The sequence below is a fragment of the Podarcis raffonei genome, chromosome 1 (genome assembly GCF_027172205.1).
Source record: "Podarcis raffonei isolate rPodRaf1 chromosome 1, rPodRaf1.pri, whole genome shotgun sequence".
NCBI lineage: Eukaryota > Metazoa > Chordata > Lepidosauria > Squamata > Lacertidae > Podarcis > Podarcis raffonei.
The window spans coordinates 135,416,976-135,434,484 of NC_070602.1; the positions used below are offsets into that span (position 1 = coordinate 135,416,976).

General features: G+C 41.8%; 1 protein-coding gene across 24 annotated transcripts in view; it reads left to right on the top strand.

Annotated features, from left to right (window-relative positions):
- LRRFIP1 (LRR binding FLII interacting protein 1) overlaps positions 1-17,509 on the top strand; it is a 106,816-nt gene that overhangs the window by 70,269 nt on the left and 19,038 nt on the right. For 13 of the 24 annotated variants that reach the window (XM_053364061.1, XM_053364080.1, XM_053364117.1 and 10 more), the window contains 8 exons: positions 1,866-1,943; positions 7,976-8,008; positions 9,751-9,876; positions 10,105-10,176; positions 13,222-13,392; positions 14,200-14,292; positions 15,957-16,049; positions 17,146-17,238. In XM_053364061.1, the coding sequence (XP_053220036.1) occupies positions 1,866-1,943; positions 7,976-8,008; positions 9,751-9,876; positions 10,105-10,176; positions 13,222-13,392; positions 14,200-14,292; positions 15,957-16,049; positions 17,146-17,238 (759 nt within the window). The remainder of the gene's footprint in view (positions 1-1,865; positions 1,944-7,975; positions 8,009-9,750; positions 9,877-10,104; positions 10,177-13,221; positions 13,393-14,199; positions 14,293-15,956; positions 16,050-17,145; positions 17,239-17,509) is intronic. The other 11 variants (XM_053364170.1, XM_053364189.1, XM_053364198.1 and 8 more) reach the window with 5 other exon arrangements.

Genomic DNA, 17,509 nt, shown 5'->3' on the forward strand with positions numbered 1-17,509 from the left:
TAGGCAAGATGCGAAACCTTGAATCACACCCCAGATGAGAGCCTCTTCCTCCTACTATACTTCCCTTCTATGCAGTGTCTCTGGAAGTACCAATCATTTTTTATTGTAATGCTTAAATGACCAGACATCTTTTGCAGTACTACACTTGGTGGAATGTTAAATCCTATTTTTCTCACGCTTTCTACTAATGATTAGCAGAAGATGTGGATTTTCCATTGCTAATTTTCACTTACCAGTTTGGTTTTTGTTTTTTTAAAAATACTAATTGGTTTGGTTTTTGTTTTAAAAAATACTAATTAAAAATGAAATTAAAAAAAAAACTAATTAAAAATGAAATCTCTCATGTTCTGAGTTAATTTTCTCATGGTATGCATAATTGTGAAATATTGTTCAATGAATGTCAGTATGGTCAACCAGCTTCTAGCTGAACAATATTGGACTTGCACCAATCAATGCTTAGGCAGTTTCTGATTGGATTATCATTGATTATCACTGGATCATATTAAATGCTTCTTAAAGATGAGCAAGGTTCTGGATTGGTTTCATCAATATGTCTTCTGTGTGTGTGTCTCATTCTGGGAGATGAAATTCATAGTGGATTCCAGAAGGTGAGGGATATTTCACATTAAATGTCCTCTTAGATTACACAAGATACATAGGGAATGCAATGTGTGTGCAGTGCGTTAATGTTTTTGGCAACTGATCTTATGGGAAGTGATATTATGATCCCACAAAGTACCCCACTTTTAAAGTAACCTTGATTACCAATCTCTACTTAATGGAAAAATAGTGTTTTTATGGGAATATTATTTTAAAACTCCCATTTTTCAGTATAGTTTAATCAGCCATTAGAATAAATCCAGTCAGTGCTGCTAATGCTTATGCACTGGGTTCAGACTTTAAGTGAATCTGCAAAGACCCTCATTCTTACTCTCCAGCTCATAAATTATAATTGTTTTTGGGGTAGATTTACACAGTTCTGTTCTGCTCCCCACATTGTGGATACCACTTCTGTTGCACTGGTATTCATTATTGTGAATTCAGCCTACCCTACCTCACAGGGTTGCTGAGAGGATAAAGTAGGAGAACACGTATATTTTCCTGAGTTCTTGCAAGCAAGGGCAGGATAAAAATGTTAACAAATAAATATACCCCAGGTAACATTTCATTGACAGTGTTAGCACAGATTCTGACGCCCCAGATGCCGGTTAGTAAATTATTTTTGAAAGTAGTTTCAGGAGCAGTTTGTAATAAGGTATGGGGAGGGAGACTGTTTAGGTTGAGAAATCCCACTGGGCACATAGAAAGCCTTGAGTTTATGTGAAATAACTCTTGAATTTTGGAGCTAGTGGCAAAAGTGTTGATAAATTTCACACCCTAATTTGTATCATTATTGTCCACCTGAGAGGTAACAAGAGCATAATTTGGTTATTTGAAGCAGATTTAATATGAGCACGCAATCTTAAAGGTAGTTTCTGAAGTTCATGCTTCTCTGGGTAAAATATGCAAAATGTTCCAACGATTATTGGACTAGACTGGAATCTAATCTTAACTCTGGTGTGAGGGCACCAACTGTCACATATCTACAAACTTACCTGCCACTAGACTACACGGGCAATGACTCATAGATTTTGGCTGGTGTAATTCTACAGAAATATTTTGCTTCATTTTTTTTAAAATGAATCTATTTTAGGTTGGTTTATTAACTTCCAGCATGGGGACATCTACTCTGCCTTTCTGTAGCCATATGCTATCCTGCTCTTAACTTATGAGAAATGCTAGCAAATCTGTCTGATTTCTACTGTCCTAATGCTTCTTTTTTCTCATCTCTGTTTGATGCCATCTTTTGGGGTATTTGTGGGCAGCCCTCGGAGTACAGTTGCTACCTCGGCTCAGGATCTCGAGCTTCTTCTAGAGCTAGTTCTGCTCGTGCAAGTCCTGTGGTGAGCATGCTTTTCTGCTTCCTCTTTACCTGATTGAATGGCTTTATTTCTGTCTCCCAAGGCTATTTCTACTGAAGCAAGAACACTGCAATATATGGGCGATTAGTGAGTTCTGATTCATTTACTGTTGAAAAACGACTGGCCATCTTTTGAACCAGGTCATTTGTACTGTAACTGGGGCTCTTATTTCTAATTTCTTCTCCAAATGTTATTAGATGTTATGAAAATTCTGCTAAGATAGGTGTTTGCTGTTGTTTGCTGCCCTGTGCTTGTAACTCAGGTTGAAGATGTTTCCTTGATGGTTTTCTGGTTATAAGTGGCTGCTTTTCACTTTAAGCAAGAGAACACTACAATGTAGAGAAGGACTGGTTTTCAGGTTGCTTAAGACAATGGAGCCACAGTTATGCTTTTGTATATTTTAAAAATTTATATACCCCATTTCCCACTACCTAGGTTCCTCCTCTTTCCCCCTTTTTTCTCCCCAACCTAATACTGCATGCAACACTAGTGTCTCACAACAAATGAAACTGATCTTTAGAAAACATCTGAAAAGGATCTAGGTTTAGCATTCCTTAAACTTAATTAGGTAAAGGTAAAGGGACCCCTGACTGTTAGATCCAATCACGTATGGCTCTGGGGTTGCGGCGCTCATCTCGTTTTACTGGCTGAGGGAGCCGGCATACAGCTTCCAGGTCATGTGGCCAGCATAGAATCATAGAATCATAGAGTTGGAAGAGACCACAAGGGCCATCGAGTCCAACCCCCTGCCAAGCAGGAAACACCATCAGAGCACTCCTGACATATGGTTGTCAAGCCTCTGCTTAAAGACCTCCAAAGAAGGAGACTCCACCACACTCCTTGGCAGCAAATTCCACTGTCGAACAGCTCTTACTGCATGACTAAGCCGCTTCTGGCGAACCAGAGCAGCGCACGGAAACACCGTTTACCTTCCTGCCAGAGCAGTACCTATTTATCTACTTGCACTTTGACGTGCTTTTGAACTGCTAGGTTGGCAGGAGCAGGGACCGAGCAACGGGAGTTCACCCCGTCGCGGGGATTCAAACCGCTGACCTTCTGATCGGCAAGCCCTAGGCTCTGTGGTTTAGACCACAGCCCTATCTTGTAGACTTCAGTTGTCTCAGAAAATATTTTTCATATTCTAATATTATCAACAACAAGCAAATTCATGATTAAAGATACGGTAATGAGCCCTAGGGACGCAGGTGGCACTGTGTGTGCCAGTGTTGAGTCTTGTCTGATACATTAAGTCCATCAGACACTTAGCCAAAGCCATAGACTGTCATTTGGTACAGTTTCATTTGAAACTATTCTGAGTGTCTTACATGTCACTTGATAAAATACTTCACAGTCCAAGCTTACATATCATAAAACAATGAAAGTTAAAATATACCTAGACAATTGAAATAGCAACAGTGTAGTAGTAAAGGCTTTTTAAAATCACAACTACATATTTGTTATAAATGGAATATAATGCTGTCTTTATTTTTTGTGTCTGTAATGATGCTGGAATGTGTCTTGAAAACATTTTGCAATTTGCAATTAATGTTTTCTGAAAGATCCTGAAATACTGGAATTGTAAAGATGGCCTCAGAGCTGTCTCTTACAGAATCAAGCAGATCCAGATGTTTTAAAAACGAAGCTGCTGCTCCATCCTGGCCTTATATATAACCTTCAGTCGGTGTAGTCACTGTTTTAGCAGTAAAAGTGATCAATACCCAGTGGCACTCTAGACTAGGGCTGGGCAATATCTGGTTTTCAGCATTGTGACGTATCAGCAGCTAAACATGGTGATATACCGATTTATCACAATGTCTGAAATCAGAACTATGAAGAGGCAAAGCCACCTAGACAGACGGACATGGAGAGGAACATGAAAGGCTGATGTTCTTCCCAGAATGGTACTGCCACTATGGTGAAAACCGTATCTGTTCATTTATACCCACTGTAAACTGTTTAGAAAAAGAAACAAATAATTAAAAGTTAAAATTTCAAAAAACTTTTTTTAAAAAAACCCCACTATTTTTCTCCCAAGAAGCTCAAGCTGATATACATGGTCCTTTCCCCAATTTTATCATCACAACAACCCTGTAAGGAAGGTGAAGCTGAGAGGAGTTCAAAGTGATGCATGCCATTGCCCCCGTTTTATCCTCACAGCAACCTTGAGATGTAGGTTAGGCTGAGAGTGTCCAGGTCTCTTCTGATCTCTGCTGTTATTTCCCCATTGCATTGCACTCTAAATAATAATGATGATGTTCATTATAAAAGCTTAAGCGGCCCAGATTCTCCTTGCATAGTTATGCAAGTAGTTCATGTTTATTCTTTGAGGTTTGTGATACCCCTGCTATTCTTACTATCTAATTGTACTCTTAAAGGTTAATATAAAGTGTCACCTTGCAGTGTAGCAAAGTGGATCATATTCTTTACTACAATGAAATCTAATTTAAAATGAACATTTCATTTTATTTGTCACATTTATATCTCCTTTCCTCCAAGGAGCTCAAGGTGTGCTCCCCATTTTATCCTAACAACCCTGTGTAGGCTGGGTGAGAGACAGGGACTGGCCTGCGCTCAGCAGGGGAGCTCCGTGCCTAAGGGGGGGTGTTGATTCCTGGACCTAGTCCAGCACTCTAATCATCAGACTGGTTTTTACTCATAAATAACTTCCATTGAGCTCAATGAGATTTCTTTCAAAGTAACGGCACAGGATAGCAGCCTGATTTGACTTAAATGTACCATATAATTCCACTGTTGAGCTGAATTAAATTACAAAGAGCTCCATCTGCTGGAAAGTGCTGTGTAAAACAGCTTCTCAAAAGTAGTACGGTATTTGGGTTTTGGGGGGCTCTGGAAAGAAAGAAAGAAAGAAAGAAAGAAAGAAAGAAAGAAAGAATAGGAAGCCTGAGGACAACCCATGAGGCAAAGGAGAGGAAGAGCAGAGATTGCCGTTTGTCTTCTTGCAATGCTAAAAATCACACCAAAAGTTATTTGGCTGGGAAAAGCATTGACAGCATAGCAATACACTCACGGAACAAGAAGACAGAAGCCTTCCCACAAACACTCAGTTTACTCCATTTCAGTTTTATACGTTCAAGAAAATAACATTTCTGAAAGAAAATTTCATTTCCACATCAATTATATTTATTAAGAGTTGTATTCAGCTAAGTTCTCCTCAGAGTAGACTCACTGAAATTAATGAGGCTAAGTTAGTCAAGTCCATTAACTTGAGCAGGTGTGCTCTGAATAGGACTAGCAGCCAATACCATCCTAAATTTGCATGCTAACACTCTCAGGTCAGTTCATATATTCTGGTGGTGATAATAGGTTGGATGCAGTCATGCTTTGAAAAGACTAAAGGATATCAGTGGGACTTGTTAGTCATGATAGTTAACTTAAATCCTGTTATTTCAATTAGTCTAATCCAAGTAGCTTTGAATATGCTTTTATGGAAGATGACAGATATTCAAGTATCTGAGTCACAAGCTGCCCAGTAGTTTAAAGGTTATCACCAACACTTTGAAGTGTGGCCAGAAGTGGAGAGTCAGCCAGTGCTGCTGTTTGAGAACTGGAGCCATGTGCTTTATTCAACTGGTCCCAATTAGCAGCTGGCACCTATACTGTCAAGTACAGTACAGTTTCTAATGACTCATCAGAGTGAGCCCCAGGTACAGGGGTGCCAACCTGAATAAAATATTGAGGGGGCCCAGGTAAACCCTCCCCCCCATAATCAGTCACATGATGTGGTCACACATACCATTTGAATGGCAATGCCCATCAACTTTGTGGGGATCCAGCCCCTCAAATATTTCATTGGAGGTGGTGAAGACCCCTCAGCCCCTAGGAGTTGGCTCCTATGCCCAGGCATAACACATTGTGTTAGTCCCATCTAAACAGCAAACAAAACAGCAACAACAACAAAAAAGCTGAACATCACAGTTACAGTAAAAGTCGTAAAACATGGTTAACAAATCAATACAACATTTAGACTCTATAAAACAAAATTATCAAAATAGCAAGTAAATAAAGTAAGATAAGTACTGTTAAGTTCACAACACACACCCATGATTCAAAATCTTTTGGTCTGTTCAGTTTATTAAAATACACATAAAAGACTCATCATGCCTGTTGTTAAGCCAGCTCAACCAGGTGCTGAGCCAGCTGGGGTCCTCAGGCCATGGTGGGGTCATGGACTGGCTGGATGCAGAGGTGTGGGGGGGGGGAGGCACCAGCTGGGGAACCCCCAGGGGAACAAGGCTCAGGGCCAGGGGAGTGGTGGTGGGCGATGAGGAGTGGTCAAAGGGAAAAGAAGGAGCAGACCGAGAGGAGGATGTGTCAGAAGCAAAAGAGGCAACAGGATTTCATGAACAGGAAGAGGCTGTGGCAGAGAGCAGTCCAGCATCAGAGGCTGGAGAGGAGGTTGGCTAAGAGGCAGAGTTCAGGTGGGCTGCTGAAGAATCCAGGGAGTCTTCCCCTCCTACTGTGACCAGCTCGTCTCCGCCCTGGCCAAGTAGAATATGCAGAGAAATGAATGGAGCAGAGCAGAGATTGGTTGCACAGACACAGTTTGCAGCTGCTTGGGAAAGACCCTGGAGGGGAGGCAGGGGCCTTCAGTCTTTCCAGCTGCCTCGTTGGAGTAAGACCTATTGGGAAGAGCTGCTGGGATCACTGGGCCTGTACTGTTTTGGTTTCTTTGAATAAAGAACTAACTTCACTGACACCCATGTTTTTTGTTGCTGACCTATGCCTGACCCAACTCCGGCTCCTGACAGGTGGAGGTGATGGAGCTCTTGGGCCTACCACCAGTGATAAAGTGAATGTTTACTGCAGGTGGTCTTCCAAGGCACAATTGATAAGGAGCCCACCCACATCACTCTAAATAGTCAGGCGGTCCATTCCCATGCGAGGAATTCAGAGGCAAACCTGTCCCTCTAGAGTAGCGAGTCGCAGTGGCCCTCTGTGTTGAGGTTGACCAGGAGATCCAGCAGTGCCTCCATGCTCAGGACATTCTTGATGCACTGCGGTCTGTCCACCAGCAGCTGCTCCAGCTTCTTAAGCTCCAGCTGCTCCAGCTGCTCACACCTTGGCCGACATGGGGGCAGCAGTGGTGGCAGCCGCTTCCGCATTGTTTGCAGAAGGAACAATGACTTGCTTAGGAATTCCTTCAGTTATGTCCACAAACTTGCTACACACATGTTGGCTGGATTTGGTGGGTTTGCAATGCCACACTGGCAACACAGGATATTCCCCGGCTGATGGTTGCAGGCTCTTTCATGTATTTCACCTCTGACTTCATTTGTGTCTCCCAAGAGTGAGATGCACACTATCAGTTTCTTTCCCTTCAAAGTCCCGTCTCAATCTCTGAGTCGGATGTCTGGGGTGCGTGCAGATCAGACCACACAGATGGAATCACTGAAAAGACGCAAAGAGTGCTTTGCAAGGTTTAATATATGCTAAAGAAAAAGAAACACTGTAATCACCTTATTCAGCTAATTAAAGTGACTTATCAGCACCTGCTACACAGCTGCAAAAACTATGTCAGGATATGCACCCTGGCTTTTAAAGTGGTACACATCCTGTGGAACAATAATGAACCCTAACATTTAAACAAGATATTCAACAGGTGGCTGTGAAGGGAAACTAGCACTTTCATGAAAGCTAAAGGAGAATATAGTGGTGTAAACACAGTCTTTTCGGTTCACATGTTAAGCTTTCAATACTTTCGTCACTTAAAGCATTTGAACACTATTCAAGTGCCTGACAGATGCAACGGGGCCTGTTTAAAACCAAATCAAACTTTTTAAAGAGGATGAATTTTAAGGGATACCTTTTAGTCTCTGAAGTAAACAAAACAAAACAAAAGTTCCATGCTTAGTTGCTTAGGAGTAAATAACCACCTTTACTCCAAGATTGTATACAGCCAGTGCTGTCATGCTGAAAAGGTTTGAAGACACTCTCCTGATGGGAAAATGGGTCCTTGTGGTTCAATTATGGTTTCTTTCTTCTCTCTCCTGTAGGTTGAAGAAAGGCCTGAAAAAGACTTTGAGAAGGTAAGAGTGAATGGGTAGCATGGTTGTGTGGGGAAGGAAAGGTACCTGTGCACAATATTAAATGACAGGCATAGATTGAGAAATGTCTCCTAATCATGAAGAACAGAAATAGGATTCACTGGATTTTGGAGTTTCTATTGAAAATGTTTTGACGGTTTTCAGCTCTTAAATTTTCTGCCATTGACTCTTTTTTGACTTCATGTATGTGCAATGATATATTCATGGTTAGTTATTCTTGCTATATTCAGAAATCCAAGTGTTATTATATTTCAGGATATACACTCACTTTTTGCTGTAAGAATAAGTTTGAATAGTATAGTTTGGAGGTTGTGCTTTCAGAGTTAATCTCATTACATGTACTTGTTGCTTAGAGGGGCAGGTGTGATACATGGCCAGGAATAAAGAAGGAAGACATGCATGTGTTTGAAGTCGAACAGAATGGCAAACCAGGAACAGCTTGATTCTCAGTTAGGATTCTCAGCCACAGATTCTCAGTTAGGACATCCTAGGAAACAAAAAACCAGGAAGTTTTCTCTCCAGCCAGGTGCTTGAAGGGAGGAAAGGGGAGTGTTGCGCCTCATTGCTTTTCCCCATTCTGATGAACCATGGTTTGCTGAAATGACAGTGTTACGTCTAAACCAGGTCACAGGTGCAATTTAAACAAACTTATCAAAGCTTTTCTGTTTGCCTTTAAACATGAAGAAGAGTTTTGTGATTAGTAAAATATTACTGAACAGAAGGCGATCAATGACTACAGTTCTTGCCAAAAGGTTATGTTCAGCTTCCTCTGTCAGAGGCACTATTCACCTGAATACCAGTTGCTGGGAATCAGAGAATTGTAGATTTGGAAAGGGGTCCCAAAGCATCCATGGCAGATGACCACCCAACCTCTGCTTAAAAACCTCCAATGAAGGAGAGTTCACCATGTTCCAAGGAAGTCTGTTCCACTGTCTAACAGCTCTTAATGTCAGAAAGTTCTTCCTGATACTTAGTTGGAATCTCCTTTCTTGTAACTTGAAGCCATTGCTTCAGGTCCTCCCCTCCAGAGCAGGAGAAAACAAGCTGGCTCCATCCTCCTGGGACAGCCCTTTAGAATCATGAGTGGGTGGAAGCTTGTTTTGCTCAGGTCCTGCTATGGGGCTTCCTAGAGGCATCTGGTCGCCCACTGTGAGAACAGGATGCTCGGCCAGGTGGGCCACTGGCCTGGTCCAGCAGGCTCTTCTTCTGTTGTTAACAAATTTTCCATAATGGAAGGTGGGAAACATTAAAGAATATCCTGAAATTAAGCAACAGTTTTAAAATTTATAACTAAGACAATATTTCCCATCTTCTCCCTTTCATACTCTTCACTTTTTTGATGGGATATTGGGTAATGAAAAAGACTCTAAATACAAATCATAGCCAGCGTGTTCTGAAATTAAAGTTGGAAACTAAAGCAGTTTGGATTATTTTTAATGTGCCGTTGAGTCTGTCTACCTTTTTGAACCAGGAGCGCAACTAGTTCAAGTTGTAAGAAAGGGATTTGAATATTAGGAGGAACGCCCTGACAGTATGAGCTGTTTGACAGTGGAACAGACTACTTCAGAAGTGGTGGGTTCTCCTTTGTGAGCAGAGCTTGAAGGGGTGATAGTGGAGGTCAGGGAGTTGGACTGAATCACCTTTTGAGGTACTTTCCAAATCTTAGATTCTATGACAAAGACTTACACTGCTTTTATTGTAAACACTCCTTGACTGTATTCCAGGGGGTTCGTACTGTGTCAAGCTTGTCAGCAGCTACGCTGGCCTCTCTAGGTGGAACTTCTTCCCGGCGAGGCAGTGGAGATACCTCCATCTCGGTTGATACTGAAGCATCTATTAGAGAAATTAAGGTAAGCTGCTTGTTGGAGGTGAAAGCTGGTAAAGGGACTTGCTTCTGTCCCTCATGTCTTACCGTGCAAAAATAATTATTGGTATAGGGATATATATTTCATCACAACGAATGACTTGTAAAAAGAATGACTAGGAAATTCTATTTTTGTAATGTCATTGGTTACCCAGTGGTTTTCAGTGATTACAAAGGGGGCTTTTTTGACACCATGCTTTGCGATTTTCTTCAGGATATCAATGAGTTAAAGGACCAGATTCAGGATGTAGAAGGAAAATACATGCAGGGACTGAAGGAAATGAAGGTACAAGTTTATGTTGGAGTGAGCTTGTGGGATTAACCTTGGATAAATATCCAGAGAGGGAACAAGAATGGAGTGTAATTTAACAAGCATGTTTTCTTTCAGAGTTGTGAAATTGCATCCTGAACTTACAAAGTTCTAGTTCTAATTTTTCAGTTCATAACAGCGTAGGTACTTAAAGCACATTAACAGACTGAGCAAACAGCACACTCACTTAAAATAGCTTTTGCATGCTTTATACTACTACTTCAGGAGTATACACTTTCACATAAAATCATGCATTTCTGAAGAGCTGTACAGTTTGAAGTTGGCCAGTTTCAGTGAAAAGGGGGTCAATATGAACTAGAGAATCATTTTAAAATCAGACCCAAGCATGTATGCTGATTTTGAAATTCTGTGCCACAGAATTTCAAGGGAGCGGTTTTTAAAAAAATAGTTTTTATTAAATATTTTATTGGGTTAAAAAAGTACTAGCATTGTCTCGGTTTTCAGGTTGTAGAGTCTTTTCTACAGATCAATTACATGTGATGTGAGCCATTAATGTTGTATACAGTTTAAGGTTGGGGGAGAAGATAGTGGGGGAGGGGTGTGTAGTAAACTTACATTCTTTTACATTGTTAGTAAGGCTGGGTTCTTTTAAGGTTCAGCATAGTCTTTCTGTGGCACAGGCATTCTTTATGAAATGCTGTTCAACCTTCCACTTTTATTTCCCCCACAGTCATTAAAGGACAGCATAAAAATTTGCAACAAGACCCAGAAATCTGAATAATGATACAGTGTAGCGGCTAAGGCTGTGCTTTCCAAACTTTTCATGTTGATGACATGCTTTTTAGACATGCATCATTTCACGAGACAGCAATTCAGGTTTACTACCAAACCGGAGACGCTCTCCAGCAGCAGAGAGTGTCTGCCAGCTGTCTGGGATGTGCGTGTGTGTGCCCAGGCCCTACCGCCACGACACCAGCCCTGAGCAGCATTGCTGTTGCGCTCTTCATGCCAGCATCCCAGCATCCCATCCCTTACAAGGCTGCTCGGGGAGGACAGTGTGGGGACGCGACATGGTTGCTGCGTCCCCACAACACCCTCCCCAAGCAGTCTTGCAAGGCTTGGATCGGGGAGGGTGGCGCAAGAAGGGCGTAACCATGTGCCACTCAGTTGCAGCCTGGGATTACATGGCTGCCACATCCCCATACGGCTGCCCCTTGCAACTTGGATTGCAGCCTCAGTGCCTGCTTTTGTGCTGGAAGGATAAAGCACAGGGTTGTGTGTTTGGTTTGGTTTTACTTGCTGCAAACCTAGAAATAGGTTGTCCCCCCCCCCATGAGGCGCTCCAAGGGTTAAACTCTATTGCCTAGAGAGGCCCAGGACTCATTGAGGGGGGGGGATTTAAATACTATACACGCCTTCCTATTCTGTTCTAGCAACCCTGGGGTGAAAGAAAAAAATGGTTTTGGGAGTTTCCAGTACTGTAGTATTGTTAGGGGAGGTTGGTGCATTTGGAGGAAAGGTGAGTAATTAATTGCAAAAAATTGGGAGGATTTGTTGCTGCTTTTCAGAGAGTACGGGGGGGGGGGCGGGGGGAGATGGACTTTCCCAGATGTTGTAAGGATTCTCAAGCTTCAAATAAATAAATAAATAAATAAATAAATACCTTCAAAGAACCAATCCCAGTCCTTTTGGCAGCTGATTGATTGCAGCCCATTGGCATACAGCATGTCAGTCCAGGAGTGCCTCTTGATTAATGACAATATTCCAGATTAAGGAGGAACCAACCACAAATCATGCTGGAGACGGAGGCTCCTCCATGGCAGGGACACACTCCCAGGTCGCACCGCTCCGCCTTTCAAGTTGGCAGACGTGGGCTTGAGCAGCCCCTAGACTCCACTGGGGAGCATTGCCGGGATTTTTGCCTCATGAATCCTGACTTTCCCCTGCCTGAACTTCCTCGCTGCCCACGGCTGCCATTGACTCGCTGCCATTGACTTGTGACGCAAGCCAGAAACCACAACCAACTAAATCCTCTCCCCTCCATTCTGCCTCCCCAGGACCCCCACAAAAGCCCTCATCCCACCAATCTCTCCCTTTTTATCAAAGGGAGGTAGGGCAGGCAGGCAAGCAAGCAAGCAAAAATAGTCTTCTTTTTTTTAAAAAAATAAACCCTTCCTTTTAGATATGGAAAGCTATTTAGGGGGAATTAACAATGTAAGCACCACCAGAAAATAAAAATAAGAACTCTTCTCTCTCTTTTTTCCACTGGTGTGGGTGAGGGAAGAAAGAAGTGCTTTCCAGTTCTTTCTGGTTAGCAGACTCTGCATAATTAGCTGAGCTCTAAGTGGAAAGATACCTGGGAAGCCCAGGAGGAGGGAGGAGGGAGAGAGCAAACAAAGGTGCCTGCAAATTACCTGCCAAGTATCTGTAAAGTATCTGTTCAGCTGAGCTACCCTCGGGAAGCTTCATGTCTCCACCTTTTGTTCACTGGAATATTGCCTTGTTGAAACACTTATCATGGGTTATTGTGGCGATTTATCGCACAGCCCTATTTGGGGTGTATGGGAATTCCTGAAACAATGACTCAAGAGTTCTTCAATGTGACCTTTCCCAACTGCCACCCTATTCCCTTAGAATGCTTTTTAAATCTCCTAGTATCTTTTTATAGTAGGCTTAGGCATGAGACTGTGTCACCAAGGGAAATGAGTGCTAAACTTAGAATTATTTGAAGAGTTGGAAGGGATCCTGAGGGTCATCTAGTCCAACCCTCTGCAATGTAGGAAGCTCAGTTAGATCATACATCACAGTTGGCCATCCAACCTCTGCTTAAAAACCTCCAAGGAATGAGAGTCCACCACCATCTGAGGGAATTTGCAATAGATGCCCTTAGATTTCCAGAAGTAGTTTTTAAGTTGCATGAAATATCACATAAAATGCAAAAAATAACAGGTAAGAAAATGTTGGGGAAATGCAGTCATTGACAAGGTAGTCTTCCTAGCATTTTGACTTGGTTGGTAAACTAAAAGTGTTTATTAATCACTGCTTTTTTCTTTTCTTTAGGACTCTCTAGCTGAAGTTGAAGAGAAATATAAGAAGGCGATGGTATCAAATGCTCAGTTAGATAATGAGAAAACCAATTTCATGTATCAAGTAGACACCCTGAAGGATGCATTGTTGGAATTGGAAGAGCAGCTTGCAGAATCTAAGAGACAATATGAAGAGAAAAACAAAGTAAGTAGTGATACCTCAGAAGTCTTAAGAAGGAGTCTTAGGCTATAAACCTAACCCTGCTTACCTGGAAGAAAGCCCCATTGACTTCACTAGAACTTACTTAACTGTTGTTGGCCTCCGTCTGTCTCAAGAGACAATGGAGTTCAGCTCTGGGGGAAGTAAAAGCACTAGAGAATCACAGCACCTGCTGTGACTGCAGAGACCGGTAACTCCTGGCTGCTGCCTCCCGTGTTGTATTTGCTGCATTGGCAGCATCAAAGTGACCTCTCCAAGGCCCTTACTTCTGAGTCAGCATATTTAGGATTGTGCTGTTTGCATTGTCCTTTTGATGGCTCTAGTTTTTCTGAGGCGCCTTTTAAAGGTGCCTTTTTCTGAGCAGATACTAAATTAATGATGGGTTTACACATGGCATGTATATTAAATATGTGTCATGCTGCGGAAGTGAGCCTTAGCTTTGTATGCAGTCCCCCAATTGGCAGCAAATCTTGCGCATATATCAGAGCCAGTGTGAGCTAAATGACTGAATTAGTAGATCCTACTCACATAAGCATTTATGCACATAGGTCTAGGTTAGAATTTATGGGTTTTATGCATGGTGAAAGACAGGCCTTAAGCCCAAAGCTTTCTCCGTGACTTACCACTTGCCTAATGTACAGGCTGGGCTAATAGAACTGGTATCTAATTACCAGCAAGCAGGAACATCTGGAATGTTGAGACAGGTGTAATGCTGCAATATCCTTTGCAAAAAATAGCTTTCTTTTCCTAAACAGGTTCACATAATAAATATATAATGTGTTTTCGTTGTAGGATTTTGAGAGGGAAAAACACGCCCATACTGTATTGCGGTTTCAGTTCATGGAAGTCAAAGAGACTTTGAAACAAAGAGAAGAACTACTTGCAGTAAGTGAATTCTTCGGTTAAACAATACTTTCATTAATATCTTGCGTGCTAGCAAATGGTCCACAAAATATTCCTTTCTCTAGCTTCAGATTTTCCACAAAAAGTGATTCTTTAGGAATTACCAAGAACATCTCATCACACTGTTCTAGGTTAAGTTCTCATTAGATGCTGTCTAGAGAAAACACCAACTATGTACAGTTTATCTAAGCAAGTGATCTTGCTTTATATCCCTTTTTAAAACATTGTAAATTACTGCTGGATGTGTAAAGCACCTGAAGGGAAACTTGTAATTGTATTCAAGTGTGAATGGTTTTGAATTAAAGAGCTACTTGCTTACCAAATCACAGGAAACAAGGTGCCTCCTGTCTAATATGGCTCACTTCTTCTTGGAATGCTGGTGTTGACTTCCGTGATGTGGGACAGGAGTCAGGGAGGACACTGCTTCCCTGCTACTGGGATGAAAAACGTGGCTTGAGGAGATGCCATCTGGAGATACCAGATTCTTTTGTGGGTGAACTGGGAGTGTTTGAAGAGAATTGTGGCAATAGCTATGCAAAGAAAGCATTTGCTCCTGTAATCAAATGGTTGCACACTGGTACCTTCAGTTTGAGAAACTGTATCTGATCTGATCGTATCTTCTGTGCTGGCTTTTCTGGCTCCACGTGGGATTAGCACTGCCTAGCGGTTGAAGGCAGGAACTTTAATTGCTTCACGGAAGCTTTTAGCCTCTATGGTTTTCCCAGAAGCTGCATCAGTTGAAGTTCCTGCCTTGAACCTCGAAGCATTAGCATCACATATATAGCACTTTTCTGTGCTAAGACCTGTATTTGTAACATTCTTTATATTTGCCTTTTACTCAGCTCCCTCTTTATAATGCTCCCAGGACCTCTCACACTCCCTTATCTTACTCATTTATGGCTTGCTGTGAATGAGATTAGTCATAGAATGACAGAACTGTAGTGTTGGAGGGAACCTCGCAGGTCATCTAGCCCAGCGCCCTGCAATGAAGTGCGTTGCCTCAAGCCTTGCCCTTGCTCTTCTGCTCCTCCCCTTCCTCGTGGAGGAGGTGGTGTCCAGGGGTCCAAGTTGCATCCATCCGCTTAGATCACTGACTAGGCTGAATCTACCACTTACTGCCTTTTCCTTCCTTTCTTCCGCCTTACTTTTATGTTCAAAGTGGGATGGTGGTGACTAACTTCTTAAGCGACAGTGTCACATACTAAGTCCTAAGAACAATGTGGCCCCTCTCATCAAGTGTTGACGTATTTGATGAATGCCAACTAGAATGTGTATACTAATCTCTTCCTCTGCCCACCTGCATGCACACAGCTTGGCTGGGGTGGTTTAGCTTATATGGAGTAAGCAGCTGCACCGTCCTGGTAAGACAAGGAGGAGCGTAGGCCTGACTCCAGCTCCTGTCCATACTGTGAGGTGGCCACTATGTTCTCTGTTAGAATGTAGCATAAAGAGGTATTTTATCTTAAGGAGAAAAGGTCCTGGGATTTCAAGGCAGAGCCATAAAATTGGTGTAAATGGTAGGTTTCTTGGATTTAGTTGATTTAACTTTTTTTTCATGGTACTTTTAAGCTGCTGTAGCCTTGGGTTTTTCTTCTGATTAACTCTCTTGTCTGCCTTCTGTCTTCTTGTTTGCTCCTGTACTTTAGGAAATCCGACAACTACAGCAGAAACAGGAGGGCTATGTCAGGGAAATGTCTGATCTTCAGGAGACAATAGAATGGAAAGAAAAAAAGATAGGGGTAGGAGTCACAACTTTGACCAGATTGTCAGTGCTGTCTTTTAAGCAAGAGTATTAACTCCACACAGTGTTATAAAATGCTCCTTTCTGCGAAAAAGACTTGTGTCCTTTATAAACAGAGTAGTAGCTACCAAAGCAATTTTGGAGCTGGGGGTTATGTGCGCACCAAGGATAGAATTTGGACAGAACAGAATTCAGAACCCATGACCATTTGAATATTGCAGAAATGGAGCAAATTTATATTAATTAATTTAATTTTAATTCTTACCCGCATAACATAAAATTCAAAGCCTTATATTTCCGTATAAGTTTAGTGATGATTGTTGAATTTGGCCAATATTTAGACACAGTAACGTTTTTCATAACTACTACAGTACATTGCTCTATTTGCTGATCAGCAATTTTGCCTGCATGACACTGTTAATCAATGAGAAACCTACCATAAAGTCATTAGCATAAAAAAGAGAAGACTTGGAAACTTGGACAAAATCATAATGCGTGGTGATCAGCTAATGACTTAGAGCAAAGCTTTCCAAACTGTGCCTCAACACATTAGTGTGTCGGCTGCAGTGTGTAGGTGTGTTGTGCAAATGCTCCCACACTCCTCCCATGGCTGGAAAGGGGTTAGCTTACCCTCCAGTTTGCTAGTAAAACTGAATTACTGTGTCGTGAAATGATACATGTCTAAAAATTGTGTCACCAACATGAAAAGTTTGGAAAGCTCTGACTTAAAGCATTTATGAAACCAACGTTTGTAAGGGCCAACCTCAGTTTTACAAAACAAACATATTTGCATTAGATATCTTACATCCATCTGCAGTAGTGACATTTTAAAGTACAACTCAGGGTTGCTGAAGCATGGCACATTCTTGCAAATAGGAGCTACTGATATCTATAAAGGAAGTTTTCATAACACCCACAAATACTAAAATAAAATTCCTTTTTCTGCTTGCATGGAAATTTAATAATTCTTTGCATATCTGAAACTTACTTATTCTTATTGCTAATTTTCCTTACCTTTTTATTTCTACATTTTTCCTCCTTCCTGTTCTCCTCTTGTCATTTCCTTATCCTCTGCTTGTTCTTTGGAAACTCAGGCATTAGAGAGGCAGAAAGAGTTCTTTGATTCCATAAGAAGTGAGCGAGATGATCTTAGAGAGGAGGTGATTGTGCTGAAGGAACAATTGAAGGTATGCAGAAACAACAAAAGAAGTGTAAAAAGATTAAGTAATCATTTCTGTGTGCTGAGAAAATAAATGGATTGGGCTTTGAAGCAGTGGTGAGCTAACTGTTTAAATAAGGGTTGGCTAATTATGTGAATCTTTCTTACTCTGTTTTATACTCAGGGCCGTCTTAAGTATATGTGGCGCTGGGGTGCAAAGATCCGCCCGGCGCACACACACCCAGGTTGCCCAGTGTTTTTGGGGGGCAGGGCGGAACATCAAAGTGGTCACAGGGTTG